At 48.2% G+C, this 26,984-nt stretch overlaps 1 protein-coding gene across 1 annotated transcript; it reads left to right on the forward strand.

The window, feature by feature from the left end:
• The first annotated feature begins 2,161 nt into the window (after positions 1-2,161).
• Positions 2,162-25,297, forward strand: SLC24A1 (solute carrier family 24 member 1). Its single transcript, XM_075006411.1, has 9 exons — positions 2,162-3,166; positions 4,623-4,685; positions 5,439-5,529; positions 6,682-6,768; positions 18,219-18,331; positions 19,459-19,659; positions 20,675-20,764; positions 22,137-22,303; positions 25,044-25,297. Exons 1-9 carry the CDS (start codon positions 2,162-2,164, stop codon positions 25,291-25,293), a joined length of 2,067 nt encoding a protein of 688 aa, XP_074862512.1. The 3' UTR covers positions 25,294-25,297.
• Positions 25,298-26,984: the final 1,687 nt, after the last annotated feature.

Below are 26,984 nucleotides of genomic sequence, written 5' to 3' on the forward strand. Positions count from 1 at the left end.
GTTGTGTTATGAAAGGTGACTTCATTTCCTTTATTGCATTACTTCTGTACAATTTATTGGAGAATACAGTCCCAGAGGAGTAGCCATGTTATTCTGTAGCTTCCCAAGAAACAAGGAATCCTGTAGCACCTTTGATGAAGTGGGTCTTACCCACAAAAGCTCATTACCTAATAAATAAAATTGTTAGTGTTTAAGGTGCTACAGGACTACATGTTTTTTGTGAAGATGGCAGATGACAGTACCATTACATGCTTACAATGCACATACACATGTACTTTTTAGCTACCACAAGTAGAATTTATATGATTTCTCTCTCTCTCTAGGTACTTTTCTAGTCCCTCTCCTGTCATCTCTGAGCACCTCCTGCATGTTTAAAACAGAACTAGCAATATCTGTATCTTTTCCTTCCTTTCCCCTCACCAGAAATGCTAAATGGATTTTAGTTTATGGATGTGTGTGTGTGTGTGTGTGTGTGTGTACTTGAAGAACTTAGTGAATTGCTTAGGGTTGTTTCCTGTTTGCATCCTCTTATAATTTAGTATAATAATTCTATCCTGCAAAAGTGTTCAAAATAATATTTTAAGATACATCAACTCCAAACTGAAAAGTGAATGTTATTCACCCCCAAATTGATGTTCCTATATGGCCATAGCTCAAGTCTGTGTCATGTTGGTATTTACAGTTTAGCTCCCCAGTCAGTGCTATTCAAATAATTATGCAAGATATGCTAATTGTCCCGAAACAAACAGCGTGATAACTAGTCCATTTTGTCAGTCCTGATTTGGATGGTAAGTTTGAAGAGATGTAGCCATGGTAACAAGTTAATGTTCAGCATTTTTGTTTTTGATATAGTCATGCTTTACTTTCAGCCCTTCTAAAACTGAAAGCAAACCTAGAAATCACTTTTTGCTTGGTTTGTATCTTGGGTGAGCGCAAATGCTGGGGAGCTACCAGTGGTACTAGCAAGGAGATACTTGAGCAATTGCCAGGTACATTTCCAGCAACCTATTCAGCTTACATAGTAACAGGCCTGTACAGAGTAGATTTAACATCCTGAGTGCTTAATCTTATATAGTGATTTACACTGTAAGCTCCTTGGGGCAGGGACCATATTGACAGTTTATAATGCACTAAGCACATTGCCAGTTCTACAAAATATCAGATGGGCCCAAAATAAAACCCCCAGCTCATAAGAACCCTGAGCTTTGGGGTGATGTGATGGAGGAGATCAGAATCCAGATATTGAGCTTTTTCCCTTTGGAAATAATATCACATGTTCATCTCCATATGTATAGAAATATAGGCGTGGAAAGGAACATCAAGAGGTCATCAAATCTATTCCCCTGCACTCATGGCAGGACGAAGCACCAACTGGACCACCTGACAGGTGTTTGTTAGAGTGACCATCCATCCTGTATTTGGCAGGACGGTCCTGTATCTGAGATGCCAAAAAGGCATCCTACTTATTTTTTAAAAGGGACTAATTGTCCCATATTTGGGCCCTCCCTCCACTGACCTTTTCTGCCACCATCTGTGCAGGCACAACTGCTGGCTGGAGAGCACGTAGGTCACTTCCCTGAGCCTCAGAGAAGCAGGGGGAGCATGGGCAGCTGCTGCATCCTGGGGAGGGCCGGCAGCTGCTGTTTCGCTGGGGCTCTCGGGGAGGGCTGGCAGCTGCCACTTCCTTAGGGCTCGGGGAGGGCCAGCAACTGCCACTTCCTTTCTGGCTCCCCAGCTCTTGGTAGAGCCAGGAGGTACCTGGCTCCCCCACATAGCTCCCTATCCCATACTTGGGACAGGGAGATATGGTTGCCCTAGTATTTGCCTAACCTGATCTTAAAAACTGTAACAAACTAAACCAAAATGGCAGATCTATAAGGCCCCAAACTTTGAGAAATGAGGGGGTTGAAATCTTGATCTGCCATGTTGGGCCTGTCTTGTATAATGCAAAAAATAATGCCAGTTAATAATGCATGGAGCTGAGTTGAGTTGAATTGTAAAGCAGCAGATGTTCAGTGACAGTAGAGCACTGCACTGTTTTTCACACTAGAACTTTTTTTTTTTTTTTTGCAGGATTCTACACATTTTGTAGCATGTAGTGCCAGTCCTGTGGAGATTGCCGCACTGAGGAGCAGCAAACGACGCCAAATTATATGTGTAAATGCAGTTTGCTGACCAGAAGAATTCTCCATTGGCTCCAGAAATCTTGATCAGATCCATGAGCACTTGGGAAATGCATTTAACAACAAGAAGGCTTCAGTGGAAACGGGTTCTTTTTCTACTGGCAATGGTGTTGGCTTTTTCCATCTATCAGCTTCTCTGGGGCTCTAAAATTGTTTCAGCAAGTTGGACAGCACCTCAGCCTGAGGACCAAATGAAAGTGACCACCAGGGACCTTCCCAGCAACAAGGTCACTGAAGTAGACAATGTGACTACCAAGATATCCAAGATAATGCATTGTGTATATGTGGACCCTACGCCAAGTGTGCCCATCATGTCATCCGTGAATGCAACCCTACCCCCTGGAAGTGTCAATCTAAGCCACCTTGATGAAGAGGGGACTTACTCAACACGCCCCCAACATGGAGAGTACCCTCAAGACCTTTTCAGCTTGGAGGAGCGCAGGAAAGGGTGGGTCATACTTCACATCTTTGGCATGATGTACGTGTTTGTGGCCTTGGCCATAGTGTGTGATGAATATTTTGTCCCTGCCTTGGATGTAATCACAGATAAGTTGCAGATCTCCGACGATGTGGCAGGGGCCACCTTCATGGCAGCAGGTGGATCGGCACCAGAACTTTTCACCTCTCTCATAGGTGTCTTCATCTCACACAGCAATGTGGGCATTGGCACCATTGTGGGCTCAGCAGTGTTTAATATTCTTTTCGTCATTGGCACTTGTGCCCTTTTCTCAAGGGAGATTCTCCACCTGACCTGGTGGCCCTTATTTAGAGACGTCTCATTCTACATTCTAGACTTACTGATGCTCATCCTGTTTTTCCTAGACAGCTTCATTGTTTGGTGGGAAAGCATCCTTTTGTTGAGTGCCTACGCCTTCTATGTGTTTACCATGAAATGGAACATTCACTTAGAACAATGGGTAAAGGAACAGGTGAACAAGACAAGTAGTACTGTGAAGGTGGCATCTTCAGAAGACACAGAGAAGGTTAGTGGCCTCATTGTTCTATTGCTTATTCCATATTGTTCTGGTGAATATTTTCTATCACTTAAAACACAAAGAAAGACTGAATCTCCTTGGGAAAGGATACGAGATTGGGACCAACCCAATCAACCTCTTCAAAACTCTAACTCTTGATCAAGACAATTGCTTTACTTACTTATTATTGTTCAAAGGTGAGGGAACAATCAAAAATTTTGGAAGTGAGGTGGAAATCAAGGAAAAGTCTTGAAAGGGGGCTCAATTGTAGAACAACTCAGACTGTAACCATCAGGGGTACCTCTCCATTTTCAACGGGATGCATGGGATTTTCCACTCAGGTATTGTTAATGGGAAGACGACTCAATCTCATTTAGTGCTGGGCCTATTTTAATAGTCTGAAAGCAGTTCTATATAGAAGACACTGGCTTGAAATGAGCATTTCAGGAGCTAGCTGGAGCATTCCTTTGGTTGTTTGATGTAAGGGACACAACTCTTCCCTTTCACCTCTCAGGCTAGATACTGAGCAGTCTAGGTTACTGATTCCTATGGTAAGTGAAAGTGTAACTGTGGCTTCGTGAGTGATATGGAAAGGAACAAGTGGTGCAAAGAGCACTTCAAGTCAGTCAGGAGGCGCTTGTGTTATTAGTGCAAGACCACCTGATTAAATGGGAAACTGAGCAAGAGTCTTGAGCCCTGAATCCTTAACTCACACCTGCTGTCCTATAAGCTGGGCAGAGAGAGCAAGAGTGGGCTGGAGAGCCAGGATTCCCAAGTGAGGCAGTGTGGAGCCAAGGAGCTGCCAAGTCCGTGAATTATGCTGCCCTCTGAAAATGGCAAATTTCCAGCATTTCCCTGACATATCATAAATTGCATGCATACATCAATATGCATACCATGATCAACAGCAAGAATCAAACCTAGGGTCTTCCGCACCCAAGGCACTAGCCTTTGCACTTTGAACTCAGGGGGAATTCTAGTTGTAAGATAGCAGCAGACTGTATAGCTGCTGGAATCAACCATGAACAGGAAATACAACCACAGATGCCAGGCGTGGAAGGCAATGCTGTGCTGGGCAGTTACCCCCCTGGTTCCATGCAGAGTTAACCCCCTCTGCATCTGCTCTCCTTCTCAGCAAATAACTGAAGATAGAGATGCCTGGAAGAGAGACAGTAGCTGTCCAGCTCCTCAGTAAGCACTGCAGAAGGGGAGGCCAGCCTGGGTGTGACTCAAGAGCCATACAAAAGTGTCTTGCCTTGTTCACAGATCCCAAGGATCTATAAGGTTTCCAGGCCACACCCCTCTGTGTGGTCACAAGCTCCTCCCTGTGGAAAAAAGTGCCTGACTGCACGTGTGTGAGCAAATCTCACAGGGATTTGTAGACTCTTTGGTGCAAGGGCAGCATCCTTACAGGTTGATGAAAAACTAATGGCATTCCTGTAATTTTATATTCATTTTCATGCAGCAAGGCAATGGTTCAGTTGCAGGGGACAGAGCAAAGAGCTCAGACATCAGCAAGAGGATGGAGGTAGGTGGATTATAGTTGCTGATGGATCTGGATATATTGCAGCTGGAACCAGTTCTGAAATTAAATACATGCTTCCAGCAGAAACGGTTATGTTGGTCAGGAATGGAAAGGACAAACTCCTTTGAAAAAACATCCTCTTCCCTGGGGAAGGGAGCCTGGATCAAACTTTACCTTTGCGAACAGGAGCAGCCCTGTCTAATGAGCAAACGGAAGCCCTTCGTGCATAGCTGAAGGCAGAAACTGGCTTGTTGTCTAAGCATAGGCCCTTGCTGCAGTCTGAAGCTGCTCTCAGGAATACTGGGAACTTGACCAGAGAGTCAGGTGTAGTCAGAGAAATGTTGATGGTGCTCAGTCCTCTTCCACTGTGCCCACACTAGATAAACCCCTATAAATGGTACTAAGGCCCCAAGCCACTCAACAGTGTAAGCATGTGCCCACCTTTAAGCATGTGCTTTGTTAGATCAGGGCCTAACTTAGTATTCTCCTTGTTGCCGGCTCAGCAGAGTGACTTTGGAGACTGACCTCCTTAGAGCTGGCTGAGACACACTAGTGGGACAGGGATGGGAATCCTGCAATGCTGGTGCCTCTCCTGGCCCTGTTGATTGACTCAGGGATGTCAGTCTTCAGGAGCATCAATCCCAGCACCTTTCACTGCCCCAAAGCACTGAAATGAATGGCAGGAATGGTCTGACTGTGAGGAACCAGCCAGTGGTTAACATTCACCTTGTTCTACAGCTCATTCCACCCTTACAGCGAGGAGGCAGCTCTGCCTCTCTGCACAACAGCCACATGCGCAGCACCATCTTCCAGCTCATGATCCACACCTTGGACCCCCTGGCCGAAGGTGAGCTAATATCCTGGGTCTGCATGATGTGACACTCAGTACTGCAGCCCAGATGTAGGCCAAGCTCCCGGCGATGTGCACAGGATGAGGAGCATGCTTCCTTGAAAACTGCTTGGCTGTTGTGGACTACAGCACTGTGTGCATATAGTTATGTCAGAACGGGAGTCCTTGGCAAAGTTCAGTCCCCTCTAATCAAGGACCCTGTGCACTCCATTGCTGATGTTCTATGGAAGCTGCTATTACGATAACAAAACCCACACAGGTGCATTAACAACCCCTGGGAAGGGACAAGCAATGGCTGGTTTAGCAGAACTATTTCTGCTGGGGCACTGAACAGTTCCACCAGTAGATGAAGGGTGACCAACCCACTAGGAACGGCTGCTTTGCCCAAGCTGATGTTTCATAGTTTAGTGAATTTGTAGCCAGACATTTTCTTTTCACATGGCACTAAGCTAATCAGAGATTATTGAGGGTAAATCTGGCATCTGTGGTTTGGAAGGTAAACTGCTCCTGCAGAGCTGTCCTGTACTTAGGACAAGGTTGGGCATCTGACCCAGGCACCGCAGCAGCCCTCCCAGCTGCCTGTGGATGGGACGGGGAAGGAGAAGTATTACGTGGGGCAGGGTCACTCTCCCCCATAGTCACCATGTGGAGCGAGCAGCAGCCTGCTTCATGCTGCCACTCTGACCCCTCCCCGCCCACTGAGTCCCACTTCTCTGCAGGTAGCTGGGAGGCCTCTGCTCACTATCTGTGAAGAAGAGGGGCTCAGTGGGCTGGGAGACCACAGCAGAAGCTGTGTAATGGTTGGCAGGGGGGCGGGGAGGAAGGCCAGAGGGAAGCGACCTCCTGCTGTTGCTGCCGCTGCCGTCCACTATTTCAGAATAAGTGTTGTTTACTTTGGGGTTTCCCTGTAGTGTAGATGTGTTATTCTGGAATAGCTCATTTTGGAATAAGAACTCCGAAATAAACTACTTCAGAATAACTCTGTAGTGTAGATATATCCTAACAGTCCTGGGCTATAAGCAACTCTCTGGAGTTGGAAATGCTGTGAGTCTCAGAGTTAACTGCAGCCTGCACTACAATGCTCATGGGGGGGCGGGGGTGTTAGTCTTTTACACCAAATGACAGGCCTGTCCCTCTTCTCATTCCCAGCCAAGTTTAAAGACAAGCTTGACATCATGAGCAAATTGGCCAAGGCCAAACTAGACTCACAGGTCAGACAAGGAGTGAAACTGGAAGGTGAGCGCAAGGCAAGCTTCATCCTTTGCCTGTAGAGTCCTTTTGCTTTGTACTGTGCTCACACACCCCACTAGGGCTGCCCATGAAATGTAGCTGGGCAATATAAATTCCCACTCTGTGAGCAGCGATCACATGCAGCTGTCTACTGCAAATGCTCAGGCTATAAACTAACACCAATGTTGACCATCAAGTCCATTCCTGCAGAGCCTTGGGAGTGTGCTAGTTAACTATGCATCCCAGTGGCACTGGCCAGGATGAGGGGCAATTCAGTCAGAAGGGAAGATTGTGCCATTTCATTAGCAGCTGTGCCACTAAGACTCCCAGGAAGCTGCAAATGGGCTTTGTTCTTTAAAACACACCAAAGAGCCTTCACTCGTGATCTGGGTCAGTGCCCAGGCTGACTCCTCGAGCGGAACTTGGTGGGGTGACTGTGAGGGGCACGCTATGCAATGTCCCAGCCAACTGTATGCTGGGTAGTTGCTGGCTTCTATTTCCACAGCGATTTGTAGGCTGCTTGAGCTAGCAGTTGCAGAGGTGGTAGCTGTCCAGAGCTGCAACATGGATCTGTGCTATTCCTGGGGCTGGCACCCTTTGAAAGTGAAGGGGTAAAATTCACACTGAGGTGCCCATCTTCCCAGGCAGGTGCTGTATCACAGGAGCGCCCTGAGCACGTAATAACAGTTTGGCTTTGCCTGTGTGGATGGGACCAAGCTGGAGTAAAGCCCTAAAGATCTGGGAGGAGATCTTCAGCTGAAGCAAATTGTCATAAGTCTACTGACTTCAGCAGAGCCATCACTACTTATCCCGGGTGAGGATCTGCTCCCCAGAGGATCTGTCCCATCTGGATGGGGCTAGGCTACATTCTACCCATGTGGTTGGTTGTTCAGCTTGTGCAGTAACTGAGGTTCTTTGAGAGGTGGGTCCCTGGGAAGGAGGGGTTGCTTCACATCAGATGACGGTGTGTCCCGGTGCCATTGATCGAGCACTTGACGAAAGAGAAGTTACTCACTGTAGTAACGACGGTTCTTTGAGATGTGTCCCCGTGGGTGCTCCACAACAGGTGTAGGGCTCGCCCAGCGCTGCAGATCGGAATTCTTCCAGCAGTTTCTCCTGGATCGTGCATGCGCCGGCACGCGCCGCTCCCTTGTACGTCCCCGGCCACGTGCGCGATCCGGTCCCCACCAGTTCCTTGACCAACCGCCTCGGATGCTCCTGAAAAACACTAAACAGAGATCCGAAGCGGGGAGGATGGTCGGGTGGTGGAGCACCCACGGGGACACATCTCGAAGAACCATCGTTACTACAGTGAGTAACTTCTCTTTCTTCATCGAGTGTCCCCGTGGGTGCTCCACAATAGGTGACTACCCAGCAATAACCCAAGTAAGGAGGTGGGTTATCGGTTTATGTGCAGCTTGCCCCCGAAAGGACTGCTGTTGACAGACGGGTGTCCTCTTGGTATACCCGATGTAGTGCGTAATGTTTGGTGAAGGTGTCATTGGATGACCAGGTTGCCGCTCTACAGATGTCTTTTAACGTGATGCCCTTGAAGAAGGCTGTTGACACTGCCACCGCCCTGGTGGAGTGAGCCCTAGGCGGGGCTAGCAAAGAAGTCTTTCGAAGTTCGTAGCACATTTTTATACAGGACACAATATGCTTTGAGATTCTCTGTGAAGAGAGACCTTCTCCTTTTGACGTGGGAGTGAGAGAGACTAGAAGTCTGTCCGTTTTCCGGAAGGACTTAGTTCTGTCTATGTAGAAGGCCAACGCCCTTCTCACGTCTAGGAGACGTAGGCGCGCCTCCTTGCTGGAGCTGTGAGGCTTCGGGTAAAACGAGGGTAAAACTATTGGTTCATTAAGTTGGAACTCTGAAGAAACTTTCGGAACAAAGGCTGGGTGCAGCCGTAAAGTTACCGCCTCCTTTGAGAATACTGTGCAGGGCGGCGTTGCCATAACTGCTGCAAGCTCACTCACCCTGCGAGCTGACGTAATTGCAAGGAGGAAAGTTGTTTTTATCGTAAGGAGACGTAGGGGAACTGTGGCTAAGGGTTCAAATGGTGGGCCCGTTAGCATGCTGAGCACCAAGTCCAAGTTCCACGATGGTGGAAGCGGTTTCCGAGGGGGGTACAGGTTTACCAGCCCCTTCAGGAACCTGGTAACAATAGGATGGGCAAATACCATGGGCCCCTCTTCTGCGTGCCGAAAAGCAGACATAGCAGCGAGGTGGACTTTTAGTGAGGATAGGGAAAGCCCGCCCCTCTTGAGGTCCAATAAGTATTCTAGTATTACAGGTATAGGAACGTCAAGGGGAGCTAACTGCTTGGCGGAACACCAGGCAGTGAATCGAGTCCATTTCTGCTTGTAGGTCTTCCTGGTGGAGGTCCTTCGTCTACTTTCCAGGACTTGTTGTACTCCCTCCGTACATGTGCTTTCTAGGGAGCTGAGCCATGGATTAGCCATGCTTGTAGGCGCAGACCTTGAGGGTGTGGGTGCACTATGGACCCCTGGGCCTGCGTGAGTAGGTACGGCGCCACCGGAAGGGGGAGCGGTGGGTGGTCCGACATACGCAGAAGCAAGGGGAACCATTGCTGTCGATCCCACGTTGGGACTACTAGAATCATGCGGGCTCTCTCCCTTCTGGCTTTCTGCAAGACGTTGTGGATGAGCACTGTGGGGGGAAACGCATAAAGTAGGGGGCCCTTCCATGAAATCGTGAATGCATCCCCCAGGGACCCCCGCCCCAATCCTGCCCTGGAGCAGTACTGGGGGCACTTCTTGTTGTGCTGAGTGGCAAACAGGTCAATCTGGGGAAACCCCCATGTGTGAAAGATCAGTCGTAGCAGATCGGAGCGGATCTGCCATTTGTGCATGAGTGCGAAGCGCCTGCTCAGCTGGTCTGCTTTCACATTGTGAGCTCCCGGCAAATACGAGGCTTTCAACGTTATATTGTTGGCGATGCACCAGTTCCACAGCCGAACTGCTTCCGCACATAGGGCACGGGATCGGGCTCCTCCTTGTCGATTTATATAAAACATAGTGGAGGTATTGTCTGTATTGATCCCGACTACTTTGCCCTGTATGTGGTCTCGAAAATGTTTGCAGGCGTTGAACACTGCTCTGAGCTCCAGTATATTTATGTGCAGTGACTGTTCCGTAGGGGACCATAGTCCTTGTGTCACCTTGTCGCCGATGTGTGCTCCCCATCCTATGTGGGAAGCGTTGGTAGTAAGAAAAATAGAGATTTGCGGTTGGTGAAAGAGTACCCCTGTTAGCAGGTTCTTGGGGTTTACCCACCACTGGAGGGATCTGCGCACCTCTGTCGTGGGCGATACCACCCTGCGGACAGTGTGGGATGCTGGTTTGTAGACGCTCGCCAGCCAATGTTGTAGGCTGCGCATGTGCAATCTGGCATTTTGCACCACAAACTTCGCTGCCGCCATGTGGACCAGCAGCTGCAAGCACATTAAGACCGGCACAGTGGGGCTGTATGTAATGACTTGCACCAGCGAACTGACGGCGCTAAAGCGGGCATCGGGTAGATACACCCTTGCTGTGATAGAGTTTATACGTGCCCCTATAAACTCTATATCTTGTGTGGGGTCGGTCTTTGACTTTGCGAGGTTGATGACTAGGCCCAGCAAAGAAAACGTGTAGAAAGGTTACTCACCATAGTAACGGTGGTTCTTCGAGATGTGTCCCCGTGGGTGCTCCACATTAGGTGTCGGGCTTGCCCGGCGCCGCAGATTGGATCTTCCAAGAAGTTTCTGCTGGACCGTGCATGCGCCGGTGCACGCCGCTCCCTTGCGCGCTCCTGGCCACATGCGCGATCCGGTCCCCACCAGTTCCTTGACCAGCCGCCTCGGATGCTCCTGCAAAACACTAAACAGAGATCCGAAGTGGGGAGGATGGGCGGGTAGTGGAGCACCCACGGGGACACATCTCGAAGAACCACCGTTACTACGGTGAGTAAACTTTCTTTCTTCTTCGAGTGTCCCTGTGGGTGTTCCACATTAGGTGACTCCCCAGCAGTAACCCAAGATAGGAGGTGGGTAATCGGATTATGTGCAGCTTGTCCCCGAGAGGACTGCTGTCAAGAGACGGGTATCCTCTTGGAATACCCTGTGAAGGGCGTAATGTTTGGCGAAGGTGTCATAGGATGACCAGGTCGCCGCTCTGCAAATGTCTTTTAGCGCAATGCCCTTGAAAAAGGCTGTTGAAGCCGCCACCGCCCTAGTGGAATAAGCCCTGGGCGTGGCCAGTAAAGGAGTCTTTTTGAGTTCGTAGCACATTTTTATGCAGGATACGATGTGCTTCGAGATTCTCTGCGAAGAGAGACCTTCTCCTTTTGATTTGGGAGCGATAGAAACTAGGAGTCTATCCATTTTCCGGAAGGACTTGGTCCTGTCTATATAGAAGGCTAGCGCCCTCCTCACGTCCAGGAGGTGTAGGCGCACCTCTTTGTTAGAGTTATGAGGCTTTGGATAAAACGAGGGTAAAACGATAGGTTCGTTAATATGAACTCAGAAGAAACTTTAGGAACAAAGGCTGGACGCAGCCGTATGGTTACCGCCTCCTTGGAAAAAACAGTGCAGGGTGGCGTTGCCATAACTGCTGCAAGCTCGCTCACCCTGCGAGCTGACGTGATTGCGAGAAGAAAGGTCATCTTTATCGTAAGGAAGCGGAGGGAAACCGTGGCCAAAGGTTCGAACGGTGGTCCCGTTATCGCATTAAGCACCAGGTCTAAGTTCCACGAAGGTGGAAGCGGTGTCCAAGGGGGGTATAGGTTTACCAACCCTTTGAGGAACCTTGTAACCATGGGATGGGTGAACACCGTGTGCCCTTCCTCTTCGTGTCTGAACGCCGAAAAGGCGGCAAGGTGGACCTTTAACGAGGATAGTGAGAGTCCTCCTCTCTTGAGGTCCAGTAAATACTCTAATATCACAGGCATAGGCACCAAAAGGGGGGCTAGCTGTTTGGTAGAACACCATGCCGTGAAGCGAGTCCATTTCTGCTTGTAGGTCTTCCTGGTGGAAGTCCTCCTGCTACTTTCTAGGACTTGCTGCACTTCCTCCGTACATGTGCTCTCTAGGGAGCTGAGCCGTGGATTAACCACGCTTGTAGTCGCAGGCCTTGGGGGTGAAGGTGATGACTTGCACGAGGGAGCCGATGGCCCGAAAGCGAGTCTCTGGTAGATACACTCTCGCTGTAATAGAATTTATGCGTGCCCCTATGAACTCTATGTCCTGTGTGGGGTCTATCTTTGATTTTGCCAGATTGATAACCAGGCCGAGCGAAGAGAACGTGCCTGCTGTGACGCATATCATGCGTAGTACCTCCTCCTTCAAGGCCCCTTTGAGTAGGCAGTCGTCCAGATACTGGAATATAAATACCCCCTGTCTGTGCAGGTAGGCTGACACCACTGCCAAGGTCTTGGTGAAGACTCTGGGGGCCGAGGAGAGGCCAAACGGTAGGACCTTGTATTGAAAATGTTCTTTGCCTGCCATGAACCGGAGGAATCATCGGTGAGCCGGATGGATAGTTATGTGAAAATACACGTCTTGTAAGTCGAGGGCTGCGAACCAATCTCCATCGTCTAGTGCCGTAAGGATGGAGGCGATTGTGATCATCCGAAAGCATTGCTTGCGCAGGTACCTGTTGAGGCCTCGAAGATCTAAGATGGGCCTCCAGCGGCTCAAACCCCAGGAAGGGTGAAGGTGGTCCCAGCCAGGGCGAGGCTGGTTGTAAAAATGGAGACGGGGGCTCCGGGTAGGCTAGGGGGGACCCCTGCCTCCTAGTTGGAGTCTGCATCATGAGCGGAGGGCTGAGAGAAAGCAACTCTGCAGCCCTGTCTGGAGAGGGGCTGCGGTGCCTTGTTTTGTGTGCAGCTTTCCCCCTCCCGATGTGTAGGGGATCTCGGCCCCGTCCGCGCCGTGCTCGGCACGCTTATGGGCGGTGCCGCACGAGCGGTGTCCTCCGGTGCCTGCAGGCTGCATGCCTGCGCGATCTGCACCGCTGGTTCCCCGGGGTTGGTGCCGCTGCTTGTGGTGCTGCCGGTACCGGCGCTTGTTTAGCCGCCGCCCTGCCTGCGGTGCGGGGCGGTTGTTTGATTATCGGAGGCTGAGCCGCCTCCACGTGGCTCTCCGTGCTGCCGCCAATCAGCTGTTGCTGCGGCTGGGGGCTGTGTGCTCCTCCCGTCCCGCTCGCTGTTGCTGCCAGCAGGGATCGGGCTGGGGAGACTTTCCTCCGTTTTTGCACTGATGGGGTGAGGGAGGCGGCATTCCTTTTATGGGCCCCGGAGGGTCCCTCCTGCTGCGGCCGCTCCGGCACGTCTGGCTGGAGGGCCTTGTCGAAGAGCAGCATTTTAAGCCGCATCTCCCTGTCCTTCCTTGCTCTGGCTGTTAATTCTTCACAGAAGGAGCATTTCTGCGTGACATGGGACTCCCCCAGGCACCTTATGCAGTGACTGTGCCCATCAGACGCTGGCATTGCCTCTCGGCAAGACTCACATTCCTTGAATCCTGAATAGGACATTGTTGGTGAGTCTTTCAGTTGTTAATGGGGTATTTAGCACCTTCTCTGTGCTGTTTTCCCCCTCTCCGATAGCCTGCCGCGGCAGGAGGGCTAATGGCCCTGGACTCCTGGCCTCCGGTGCTCCACTTGTTACTAGGACTGGACCGAATGCCGTCCCGCTTGTTGTTTCTTTTTTTTTTTTTTTTTTTGAAAATAACAACTGGCTAACTTAACAGTAGCCTAAGAACTTGAAAACTTTAAAGAAAAACAGTTAAAACCATTGAATACGCTAACTTGGCCGTAGCCTAGTCAGATTCCGTCTGCAGCCGACGGCGATTAAGAGGAACTGGCGGGGACCGGATCGCGCACGTGGCCAGGAGCGCGCAAGGGAGCGGCGCGCACCGGCGCATGCGCGGTCTGGCAGAAACTGCTTGGAAGATCCGATCTGCGGCACCGGGCGAGCCCGACACCTAATGTGGAGCACCCATGGGGACACTCGAAGAACTGCTGTTACGCGTATCATGCGCAGGACCTCTACCTTCGAGGCCCCTTTCAATAGGCAGTCATCCAGGTATGGGAATATAAATACCCCCTGTCTGTGCAGGTAGGCTGACACCACTGCCAGGGTTTTGGTAAAGACTCTGGGGGCTGAGGAGAGGCCGAACGGGAGAACCTTGTACTGGAAATGCTCCTTGCCGACCATAAAACAGAGGAAGCGCCTGTGTGCCGGGTGGATCATTATATGAAAGTAAGCATCTTGTAAGGTCGAGGGCTGCAAACCAATCTCCATCATCCAGTGCCATGAGTATGGAGGCGACTGTGATCATCCAAAAACGTTGTTTGCGCAAGTACCGGTTGAGGCCCCGAAGATCTAAGATGGGCCTCCAGCCTCCTGTTTTCTTCTCTGTGAGGAAGTAGCGTGAATAAAAGCCTTTCCCCTGGAATTGCTCCGGCACTCTTTCCACCGCCCCTATGAACATAAGATGGTCCACCTCCTGTTTGAGTCTCGCCTCGTGGGACGCGTCCCTGAGGTGGGGCCTGGGAGGAGGTTTCGGCGGTGGGAGCAACTGGAAGGGGATCGAGTAACCCGTGGCTATGATCTCCAGTACCCATTTGTCTGCGGTGATCTTTTGCCATTGGGAGTGAAACGGTCTGAGTCAATGATGGAACATGAGATGAGAGTGGCATTGAGCGATGGTAGTGATAGTGCAGCCCTCGACATGCCCGTCAAACTTGTTGCCTTTGGGCCTGCCCCGAGGATGCACGGCTTTGTTGAGAACGTCGCCTGGGAGTTCTGTACTGTTGCTGCTGTTGATGTCGCCCTTGGTCGTAGCCCCGTTGGTACTGAGCACGCTGTGGTTGGTACGGGTATCGTCGTTGCTGAGGGTAATACTTTTTCTTCCTATATGGAGGGGTATAAATACCCAGAGTTCTAAGTGTAGCTCTGGAGTCATTACTGGAGTGGAGGACCGAGTCGGTTGAGTCTGCAAACAACTGCTGCGTGTCAAAGGGAAGATCTACAATCTTCGCCTGCAGATCCCTCGGGATACCCGATGTCTGGAGCCAGGATTCTCTATGCATGACCACTGCTGTAACCGTTGAGCGTGCCGCTGTGTCCGCCACGTCCAGGGCGATCTGGACTCCCGTCCTCAAAGCTGCGTAGCCCTCTTGCACAATTGCCTTTAGCACCGGCTTCTTATCTTCCGGAAGCGAATCCATGAGAGAAGTAAGCCTGGAGTAATTATCAAAATTATGGTTCGCTAGATGTGCTGCATAGTTTGCCATTCTCAATAGCAGGGTGGAGGAGGAATATACCTTCCTGCCAAACAGCTCTAGCTTCTTGGCATCTTTGTCTGAACCCCCCGATTTGTACTGAGAAGTCTTTGATCTCTGCTGAGACGATTCTACCACCAATGAGTTTGGTTGCGGGTGACTAAAAAGGAACTCTATGCCCTTCGCCGGGACGAAGTACTTCTTATCTGCTCTCTTGTTCATAGGCGGAGCAGAGGCCGGGGTCTGCCATATGGTAGTGGCTGACTCCATAATGGCTTCGTTGAGTGGGATAGCGATTTTGGATGAAGCCCGGGGTCTCAAATTTTTCAGGAGTTTGTGATGTTTCTCCTGCACTTCTGCCGTTCGGATGCCTTGCGTAAAAGCCACCCTTTTAAACAGCTCCTGAAACTGTTTGAGGTCGTCCGGGGGAGCAACGTCCCCGGGGGCCGTGGCCTCGTCAGGGGAGGACGAGGAGGAACCACTAGGGTAAACCTCCCTCGAACTCTCAGGTTCCTGCGGCTGATGGTACACCCGCTCACTGGAGGGCTGCGAAGGAAAGTCTCGGGGTTCTAAAATTAACTCCCCTTGAGATAGCTGTGTTTCCATCTCCAGCTGGGAGTGTCCATGGGGGTATTGGATGGCCGGGGGAGACCTGCCCCTAGGTGTGGGCCTGGGGTGTCTGTGTCCAGCATGATAAGAACGACCATGGCAGCACGGGCACGGGTCCGGGGATGGAGACCTGGACCACTCTCGGGGTGCGTACCCCCAATGTCTGGGAGAGCGAGATCTCCACGACGATACAGATAACGGTGAAGCTGGTTTGTGATAGTACTCCAGGGGATCCAGTCCCAGAAAGGGCAAAGGTGGCCCAAGCCATGGTGATGTAGGTTGGAGGAACGGAGGAGGCTCTGGATAGGCTGGTGGAGACCCAGATCTTCTGGGTGGCATGTGCAGCGTAAGGGGAGGGCTTGTTGATAGCAGCATTGCAGCCCTGTCCGGAGAAGGGCTGCAGTGCCGGGTTTTTGCTCTTGCCTTCCCCCTCCCCTGCGGGGCTGGCACCGCCCCCTCCCGTGCCGGGGATCTCAGCTGCGGTGCCGCGCGGATAACGTCCTCCAGTGCCTGCAGGCTCCGTGCCTGTTGGCCCTGCACTGCTGGCGCCGCAGGGGTTGGTGCCGCCTGTGGCGGTGCCGCCGGTTCTGGTGCTTGCCTGGCCGCCGCTCTAGGTGCTGTGCGTGCTGGCTGTTTGGTAATCGGAGGCTCAGCCTCTGCCACGTGCGCTGCTGCGCTGCCACTTGTTTGAGTATGCGGCTGGGGGCTGTGTGCTCCGCCCATCCCGCTTGCTGAGACCGCTGGCAGGGATCTGGCTGGGGAGAGCTTCCTCCGTTTCTGCACCGAGGGGGTGAGGGAAGCCGCCTTCCTTTTGTGGAGCCCTGAGGGCCCCTCTGGTTGAGGCATCTCCAGCAAGTTGGGCTGGAGAGCCTTATCAAACAGGAGCATTTTCAGCCGCATTTCTCTGTCTTTCCTGGCCCTGGCTGTGAGCTTAGCACAGTGGGAACACTTCTGGGTAACGTGTGATTCCCCAGGCACCGAATGCATTCACTATGCCCATCGGAGGCCGGCATAGCTTCGTGGCAGGACTCACACTTTTTAAAGCCTGAAAAGGACATCGCGGTGAGTCTTTTTGTTGTTGATAGGGCACTTAGCACTCAATTCGTGTCTGTTTACCCGTCGCGGATACCGGCCTGCAGCGGCGGGAGGCCTACTGGCCTACACGTTCACACGTCTTCTCCGCTCCTCTCTCTCTCTTTTTATTATATATTTTTATATATTTGTTTTTTTGCTTTCTCTCTCTTTTTTTTTTTTTTTTAAAAGAAAAAAGAATAACAATTTACACGTAAAACTCTAGCTAATCTGACTCTGGCCGTAGCCTGAGCGGATTCTGTCTGCAGCCGATGGTGGTTGAGAAGGAACTGGCGGGGACCAGATCACGCACGTGGCCAGGGACGTGCAAGGGAGCGGCACACGCCGGCGCATGCGCGATCCAGGAGAAACTGCTGGAAGAATTCCAATTTGCGGCGCTGGGCGAGCCCGACACCTATTGTGGAGCACCCACGGGGACACTCGATGAAGAACTGTGCCATATCCTCAGGCCAGAAGTTTTGGAAGTCCCTCTTCTTTATGCAACCCCGAAGGGCACATACCAAGGACAGCTTATGAAAACCTGATCTCACCTTGTTATCAGGCTGTAAAAATGGCTTCACTAAAACCATTGTAAGGGAGTTTGCTTTAGTCTGCACAGCTCAGAACAAACTATCCTACAACAGTAGTCCAAGTTAGATTCTGGTATAACATCAGCTTCTGACCCGGCAGCTTGGGCTCTATAGATGGACCCAGATCATAATCTCTCAGCAACATTACAGCAGCATGTCAAAACCACATTCTGACTCAGTGCCCCTATGCAATATCCGTGTTCCAGCACTGTTCTGAGTGGCAGTTCTTAGCTGTTTTTTGCTTTGGGTTAATTACATTCCTGGAGGGATCAACAAAGAGGAGTCTGGGGTTTGTTTTGCTCTGGGTTATTGTGTCAGCACTTTTCTCTCTGGACACCTGCCAGGTGATTAGGGATTAGAGCCTGACAGCTGAAACAGTCATTTCTGAGAAACCTTGAGCAGGGTCAGCCCCTCAAACATGCCCCTGTCACACGAGAAAGAAGGACGCACAGCCCTACATCCTGCCTGGTTGTGGCAGCTGGCTTTAATAGAATTCTCAGCTTGCACTGTCACATGGGGCTGTTAGCAATCAGCACTCCCTGGCCTCATCATCATGTGTGCCTTAGCCACATGGTGTTATATAAGCCATACCTCACTGTAAAAGAGCGAGGCAAGGCTACTACAAGAACCTTACAGCTGAGCTTAGAAAGCCCAATCTCGCCTGGCTTTTGCTGGTCCGACTCTATAGCTGGGTTCATCTGTAGGATATGCCATGGAAACAAACAATAGCTTGAGCCCCCAGCTTTTTGGAAAGAGCTTGCTCTGCGTTGTCCATTTTATGGCTGCAGAACCATAAATGTTCTGGGCTCTCAAGCTCCCTGCTGACAAGGGAGGGGGGAGGAGTTATTTCTCACTGTTTGCATTGCTGTGCCCAGCTATCCCTCTTATCCTTTCGAGCAGAGAACAAAGCAGAAGCAGAATTACCAACCACAGTTCAAGTAACGGGTGCCAGTGACTCTGACCTCAGTGTCACACAGAATGAGCACAGTGTGGACACACTGCATGGAAAGCAGGTACTGTGAAAAGGGACCACATGAGACAAGAGCTCCACCCACGTCAAACCCTCTGAGCCCCGCATGTTGGAAGAGGGCACAGCCCAGCTCTAGTGTTTAACCACTAACTAGATTGTCCCTGGAGTAATGAGCTATCTGGAATGGTAACAGAGGGAACTAACAGGAGTAGCTAGTTCAACTCAACAAGGAGTTGTGTGGCACCATATAGACAAACAGATATTTGGGAGCATAAGATTTTGTGGGCAAAGACCTGCTTCATCAGATGCAAGGGTGGGGTGTAAAGGAGGGGTTAAAGAGGAAGTCTCAGTCAAGGGGAGGGCCAGCGTTGACAAGGTCTGTTCAGTCTATAAGGTGCCACAGGACTTGTTGTTTTTGAAGAAACAGACTAACTCGGCTACCCCACTGATACGAGTTCAGCTCAGCCAGCCAAGCCCTGCTAGGCTAATCTGGGTTCAAAATATACCATCAGCACAGACTGTGGTAGCCTTGTATACTATATCACTCTACTCCACTAGCTGGCCTATGGATGCCAGTGGGACTGCTCAAGGGGTTACTGCACAGCAGAAAATCAGGCTATCACAACCTGGATAAATTGGCTGAGGCAAAAACTGTCATCCTCTGGGGCAGTTCTTTTTCTTTTAATGACATGTGCCCTACCTCCAGGAAGAGATGTGGGCCTCTTTAAAGAGATGAGGCTATTTAAAGCTGTGTAGATGACCTGGTGGTTTTACAGGCAAACAACATGTGCGGCCTACATGTGTCCTGTACCCAATGCAATGCGGGGGGGGTGGGCCCTGTCTGTGACCAGGACCTCCGGGGACTATTGCACTACACATAACTAAGAGATTCCAGAATCTGATTTCTGCCTTGCTGAGCTCCTGTACTAAGATGTTCAAAATGTGATCATGTAATGGTGACCTCGGGGACAGACTGCTCTGCTATTTACAAATGGGATAATCAAAAATGAGAGCTTTGTTGTGGGGGACAGGAATGCCCTGAGCCATCCCCAGCCATGTATGGGAATTTGCCTGCACCCACATGGGGCCGTCCATGTTGATTTCTAGTTGTTCCAAAACGTGTTTGCAGGGGTGGTTGGCTCCCCCCCACCCTTCTCTTTTGCTTTACAGCTTCCTTCAGAGTTTGGTGACACAGAAAGCAGCAGCTCTGAGGAGGAGGATGATGAGAGTGAGGATGAAGATGAGGAGGAAGAACAGGGAGAGCCGTTATCCCTCAAATGGCCAGAGACCAGGAGAAAACAAGCTATGTACCTTTTCCTCCTGCCTGTTGTGTTCCCTCTCTGGCTCACTGTGCCTGATGTCAGGAACCCAGTAAGATTTTTCTTTCTTTATGCCTTGACAAGGGATAACTGAACTTTAGCTTTATTGGCAACAGAGCCTCTGTCTACATATTTCCCGCAGACGTTGGAGGGAGCTGGAACATAGCCCAGTTCTGGTAGCAGGGTAACTTCTAAATGCTAGCAGTAATTGAAACCAGGTATTTATCTCTACCTCCACTAACCTCTCAGGCAAAACCAGCTGCTAATTGCTAACACTGAGGGCAGAGGTCCTCTAGGAAATCCCAGAGGCTATGTTAGTCCTAGATTTGCGAGGACAGAAACCACCATTGCAGCTGGCACTCTCAGCTGGCAGTGGCAGTAGAGAGGTTAACACACCAGAACAAGCCTCTGTCCTCACCAAGGAGTCGATGCATGTTGCACGGGAGGCAGATAGGCAGAGAAATGTGGGGTGGTTTGCACTGCTGCAGCCTTCATGGTCCCTCTTCTTCTTTAAAGCAAACACAGAAAAATGTAAAGAAGAAATAAACAAAAATGGTTTCTGTGCCTGCGTAGAACTGGCCAGAGACTGCATTAACCAAGAGGAGACTGAATTAGTACATACTACTGCTGCCTAGATCCTGGGCATTTCATTGCAGTGTGTGGTCACTGCACACTGGTTACATCTCCAATGTTTTGATACTACATGGCTGCAGGCTGTTAAAAATGAGGGTGAGATCTTCCCCCTCCCAAGGCAGCACTACAAGACCCACTGAATAAAACATACTGGCAGTGGGATGAAATGCAAAAGAACAGCATGGACTGAAAAACATGGTGAAGCTTGTTTTAAGCACCCACCCAAACATCAACAAAACCTGGGCTCCTTGTCAAGGGGTTAAAAAACAAATCAAACAAAATGAACCAGACTATGGAGCTGTGTTAAAATAATTGGCTGAGGTGAAGTGGTGGGGTGTGGATAGTACAGGTTTTTTTTGTGTTTGACTCAGTCCTGGAGGCTCTGGGGAAGGTCAGACCCTTAATGGCTTTCTTTTTAAACTTGCTTTGAACAGAACTCTAGAAGCTACTTTGCCATCACATTTCTAGGAGCCATCTTCTGGATCGCGGCGTTGTCCTACCTCATGGTGTGGTGGGCACATCAGGTACGTATTCTGTCTAGAAAAGCAGTTAGAAAGGGGCAACAACGTATCACCCTGGCAGACATTTTGGCCTGATCTACACCTAAAAATTAAATAGACCTAGCTACATAGTGCAGGGATGCAACATTTTTGGCCCATCTAAGAAGTGTTCCGTTGACCTAGCTGCCACCTCTTGGAGAGGTTAATTACACTGACAGAAAAACCCTTTTCATTGACATAGACAGAGGCTACACTGCCATCGCAGTAGCACAGCTATGCTGTTGTAGTATATATAATAACCTCTGTTTTCAATGACTTCACAGGTACTGCCAGTGAATTAACGCAGGAAATTTTTTTCTGGGAAAACCCAGGAGAGAATTTTCAAAACCACATTTTTTCATTTGACAAAGATTAATTATCTTGCCCCCAATTTTTAAGGACGAATGCACATTCATGGCAGAAATGTCATCATGTTGAGAATTATCTAATTTTTTCACCAATGCATGTTTCCATGAGGGACCAGGACAAACTAGATAAATTCATGGATGACAGGTCCCTCAATGGCTAGTAGTCAGAATGGACAGGAATGGTGTCTCTAGCCTCTGTTAGAGGTTGGAAATGGATGACAGGAGAGGGATCGCTTTGGTGATTACCTGTTTTGTTCACTCCCTCTGGGGCATCAGGCATTGGCATCTGTCAGAAGACAGGATACTGGGCTAGATGGACCATTAATCTGACCCAGTATGGCTGTTCTTATGACACAGGTATTTTATCCCATTTCTAGTTAAATTCCTAGACTACAGGGTCTGATATAATGTGCCCTCAAGGCCCCTTGCCTTAATATCAATTTGCTATTGAAGATGATGTGAAGGTACCTCAGTTCCATGCAGGATTGAGGCTTCTTAGGTATTTGGTGATATGTTGTGCATTTCTCTTATAATTAATCAAACCATGAATCAACAGAAATTATAGACACCAAACCACAGCAGAGAGATCAATCAGCAAATGGTATTGTTTGTCCAATTAGGAAGATGAGGATGATAAAATGATCATAATTTTTAGGCCATTTTAAAACATTCAGAGTAAAGATAAGTCCACCTCTTCTGCAGGTCTTCCAACTCAGAGATTTGCTGGGCTGTAACTGAACAGGTTCCCACTTGGTTTTGCCTCAGAGGCACAGTTTTGCAATTAGAAGGGGTTAAAGGAAAGCTGTGAAAGAAAGGACTTCATATCAAAACACACTACAGAATTAGCCCATCTTTAAAAGGCAAAATAGGGTTGCAGTCTCTGAGAGGATTTCAAATCATAACTCAGATATGGCACCATGCCTTCAGGAACAAAAAGTGTAATTAAATTCTCTGTTCAAAAACTAAGGATCATTGTTGCTGTTTATTAGGTTGGAGAAACAATTGGGATTTCAGAGGAAATTATGGGTTTAACAATCTTGGCAGCAGGGACTTCAATCCCTGACCTAATCACAAGCGTTATTGTTGCACGTAAAGGCTTGGGTGACATGGCTGTCTCCAGCTCTGTGGGGAGCAACATCTTTGATATCACTGTTGGGTAAGTACCAGACACATGTTAAAAGTCTTGTTTGTTTTGAAGTAGAAAATGCTGTAATTATATTCCAGTCCAAATTGTATTCCATTCCAAGTCTGACTTGGTACATTCATATTGGATAAAAAAAACAAATATAAGGACAGCTGAACAATTAGTTGCACATGTTCATTTGAACAGATTTCTTTAGTTAACGTGATCCAAAGAACAATGAGAAGTCCTGTGGCACTTTAAAGATTAACATATATTGGAGCCTAAGCATTCATGGGCAAAGACCCACTTTGTCAGATGCATCGAAGTGGAAATTCTAGAGGTGGGTATGAATATACAGGCACATGAAAAGAAGGGAGTACCAATCAAGAGGAAGGCCAGAGTTAATGAGGTCAGTTCAGTCAGGGAGGATGTGGCCCACTTCCAGCAGCTGATGTGGAGGTGTGAACACCAAGAAAGGAAACTGCTTTTTTAGTTGGCCAGCCATTCCCAGTCTTTGTTCAATCCTTGGTTGGTGGTGTCAAACTTGCAAATGAATTGTGGCTCTGCAGTTTCTCTTTGGAGTCTGTTTAAGTATTTTTGTTGCAGGATGGCTACTTTTAAGTCTGCTACCGAGTGTCCAGGGAGATTGAAGTATTCTCCTAAAGGTTTTTGTATGTTACCATTCCTGATATCTGATTTGTGTCCATTTATTCTTTTACATAGCATCTGTCCAGTTTGGCCAATGTATATGGCAGACGGGAATTGCTGGCCTTGCATATATGACATTAATAGATATGCAGGTGAATGATCCCCTCATGGTGTAGCTGATGGGGGTTGTTCCTGTGATGGTGTGTCTGGTGGAGATGTGTGGGCAGAGTTGGCCCTGAGGTTTGTTGCAGGGATTAGTTCCTGAATTAGAGTTACTGTGGTGTGGTGTATAATTGCTGTTGAGAATTTTGTAGGCAAGGACTGGCCTGCCTCCCAAGGACTGCGAGAGTGAGGGATCATTGTCCAGTATGGGTTGTAGATCACTCACAGCGATGTGCAGAACCGTAAGCAAATCTCAAAAGCCTCCAGAGGCAGAGGAGGGGATATGAATCAAAGGACAAGTACCTCCGATGACAGAGCCTTGAGCCCTTTAGCAATTTCTCCCTCTGATTTCTCTCTTGTAGGATTCACTGCCAGAGTTTCCTCTCTTAAGTTGGGAGGAAGAGGGGGCTGATTGTGAGTTCTATTTTAATCCACAAAGGACTTTGGATCTATTTCAGGACTTGTGTGGAGCCATTAGTCTTGAGGTCCTGAATTGCACCAGGACTCTCCATTCCCCAGTCCTCCTTAACCATAGAGCCATACCCTGTTCTGCTCCTTGTTTCCTGGTCATGCTTTTCTATGGGGGACCCACCGCTTCTCGGGAAATACTGGTACCAATCCATGCAACTCTAAGCTCTGTGCAGGGCTAGAGTCAGCTGGCTGACAACAGGCAGGGCATAATTTGCCCCCCTGTAGAGCCTGTTACAGCTCTCTTTTGGGGTTACCTTGGAGCTTGCGTGACTGCTCTACCATCCTTGAAAGCTGGCAGAGGCACATGAGCCATATGCTGCTAAATACCTGGTTCAAATGGCAGATAGAACAAAGCAGGCTGCTCGCTATCACACAAAAAATGAAAATTAAAAAAGAAAGGGAAGGTCAGGAGCACAGAGGACCACCTAACTGGCTCCAAAGGCAGAACCGGCATCAGGCCAGATCAGGAAGCATGGCTAGCACAGTGGGGCTAAAACTTTGAACTGCCTCAGGAAACTGCAGACAGGAAGGGACTAGCTCATATGTCACAGAAGCATGGGGGATGCTGGCTTGCAGAAACAGGAGCAGAGGAAGAGGGGCAAAGCCAGCAGCAGAACAGGAAACACCAGTTGCCAGTGGGCATTGGGCTGTCATTAGGAGGAGAGGATTATTGGGAAATCAGGTGGCTGGGCAGCACATGCAGGGATAGAAGTGAACAAGGCAGCAGGAAAGCATACCTCGAGGATGTGACAAATGAGACCAAGCATAAGAGAAGCACATGGATCCTAGAAATAGAGCAGAGGTGGTGAAATAAGTGTTAAGAGGAGACAGCAAGATCAGGTTTCATTTCCCCCTGGTCACTGCTCACAGCAGATCACACATATTGCATTAAAGAGTTTCTTTTGTTATGTTTTATGTTAGCAACTGGTGTTACTGCAGCAGGGATGTTTTGCAGTAGAAAAAGGTATGGAAAGTGGTGCATGTGACAATTCACAAGAGGAAAAAGTCATTTATGAGCATTTACTTCTGTCAAGACTACACTGGGGTCACCTAGTAGTAATTTTTCAGAGGAGAAACAATGACCTCTTGGCTTAATGCTCAGGATTTGGAGGCTTGAGATCCAGGTTTTGTCCCATCTATCACAGGCCTCCTGTGTGCCTTTACTCAACGTTCAAGCTCCTAGCCAATTTTCCTCATCAGTAAACCAGAGATATGAGTTATGTACCCGAGTTTGTGGTACAGAAACGTTTAATTCATGAATATTGTTAGTAAGGTGCTTTGAGACTCCTGGATGAAAGGAAATGAATGGAGTGCACAATACTATCCTAAATTCAATTCGCAGGGTAGAAAGCAAAGTAAGTCCGTTTTAGATAAAACATAATGAAGATTTAACGTTTGTCTGTGTAGTTTGTAATGCTGAATGCTTTATAGCTATGTATAAAATTTGGTGGTTGTGTGAATGTCTTTCAGCATTCCTTTCTCTTACTTGCAGTTTGCCAGTTCCTTGGTTCCTTTATTCTGTCTTCAATGGACTCAGCCCAGTTGCTGTCAGTAGTAATGGTTTGTTTTGTGCAATTGTTCTCCTTTTTCTCATGCTCTTGTTTGTGATCATCTCAATTGCTCTGTCTAAATGGAAGATGAACAAACTACTGGGGCTCACCATGTTTGCTCTTTACTTTGTGTTTTTGATTATCAGTGTAATGCTAGAAGACAGAATCATATCCTGCCCAATATCTATATGAGACTTGGATGTAACCACCATTTGTGGGCAGGACAAGACAATGCAATCTCAATATGTGTAAATAAACTTGAAAATGGGTTTAAGGTAGTTATGTTTTACTTCATTGAACAAACCGTAAGTTACTGAAGTTTACTGAAGTAACATAGTGAAAGACTAAGACCCTGCCCACTTGTAGTCATTGAAGATCCTCACCAATTTTTGCAGGAGTCTGAGTATTATTAGTCTTTGCAGAATCAAAATCTATATTACCAATGAAAGGGCCTGATCCTAAACCCATTGAAGTCAAGTTTTGTCAGGGGATGTGGGATCAGACCCTGATGGTAAAATAATGTGGAGAAAGTGCTGATCTTCTTACATCCTCCCAAAATATGGCTTACATGGGATGTAAGTGTTGAACAGGCTTTGAGCTGGCCCTGCTAAATAGAAAGGAACATCACTCTCAACTGAGCAATAAACTGATTTTTGAGTGAGAAATCTCAGTGGAAGAAGCATTTACCAGTTACACAGCAGTCCTGAAGGTATCCACTCTGCCCTGTTATAAACAGGCATCTAATCCTGCAGTGTGGTCCTTACACTCAGGATAAAGTCCTACATAAACCAATTGGACTCCAAGTGAAACTAAGAGACCATGGGTGCACGCTGCTTAGCAGAATCAGGGACAAGGAGAACATAGTGCAAAGCAGTAAAAGGTAAGGAAAACAGGAAGTTAAAACTGTTCTAAAAAGAAGAAGTTGAAATAATCTTATATTGCCTTTCTTCCTCTGAAAGTGATTGTATTCAGCTCCAGTTAGTACTAATGTCATTTGCATAATTGTGTTTCATGAAGGAATGCTAACTGTGATCTACCATTAGATTGTAAGGTTACCAATGCCCCCAATTAAACCAGCTAAGTAATAAGAATGTAGAGGTGTTTCTGTCATTCTCAAACCATTTAATAAAATTTAAATGAGTATAACCATACTGAGATTTTCAGCTTTTTATTTACTTGTAAAACTTTGAACTTTTATTCTTTTGGATGAGACAAAAAGGTTTATCAATGTGAATAGTGACCTATTTATTTTGAATGAATTACAAAACAACATAAACATCCAACAAACTGATGTTCTTTTTGGTAAATAAAATTTAAAACATTACATATTTACAAATCTACAAGCATTCATTTAAAAAGTGCTGTTTGCAAACTAGCAAAGTACCATTTTAATATCCAGGTCAGATAATTGTATCCAGAAATACCTCGTCTCTGAAACAAAAATTTGCACCTTCCATTTGTTATATAGAGATTTTTACATGCAGAAACTGTTTCTTTCTTTGGAGTGGAAATTATTTCATCAATTTGTCCATGGAAATATATTAAATCATTTTATCATAAGTGTACCAAGCACAAACATAATGCCAACGGGCAGTATTTAACAGCAACTGAGAAAAAATTCCACCTCTCATAGCATCTCAGCATTTTTCCATTTGCTGCTATGGTGGATAAAGAGATAAGCAAGGTCTACACATTGCACTGAAATGTGAATCACTTACGTAAAGTTAATGGAAAGGAGCACTATATAGTACATGGAAGGAAAATGTACAATAATTTTCAATTTTTAAAACTGAAAATATGTTCCACAAATACCAGAAAATGTATCCATTGTAGCAGTACTGGAAAATGTAACTAGAATGCTTTTTTAATAAAGGACAATAAGG

This window comes from Carettochelys insculpta, chromosome 12, assembly GCF_033958435.1.
Source record: "Carettochelys insculpta isolate YL-2023 chromosome 12, ASM3395843v1, whole genome shotgun sequence".
NCBI classification, from domain to species: Eukaryota; Metazoa; Chordata; order Testudines; family Carettochelyidae; genus Carettochelys; species Carettochelys insculpta.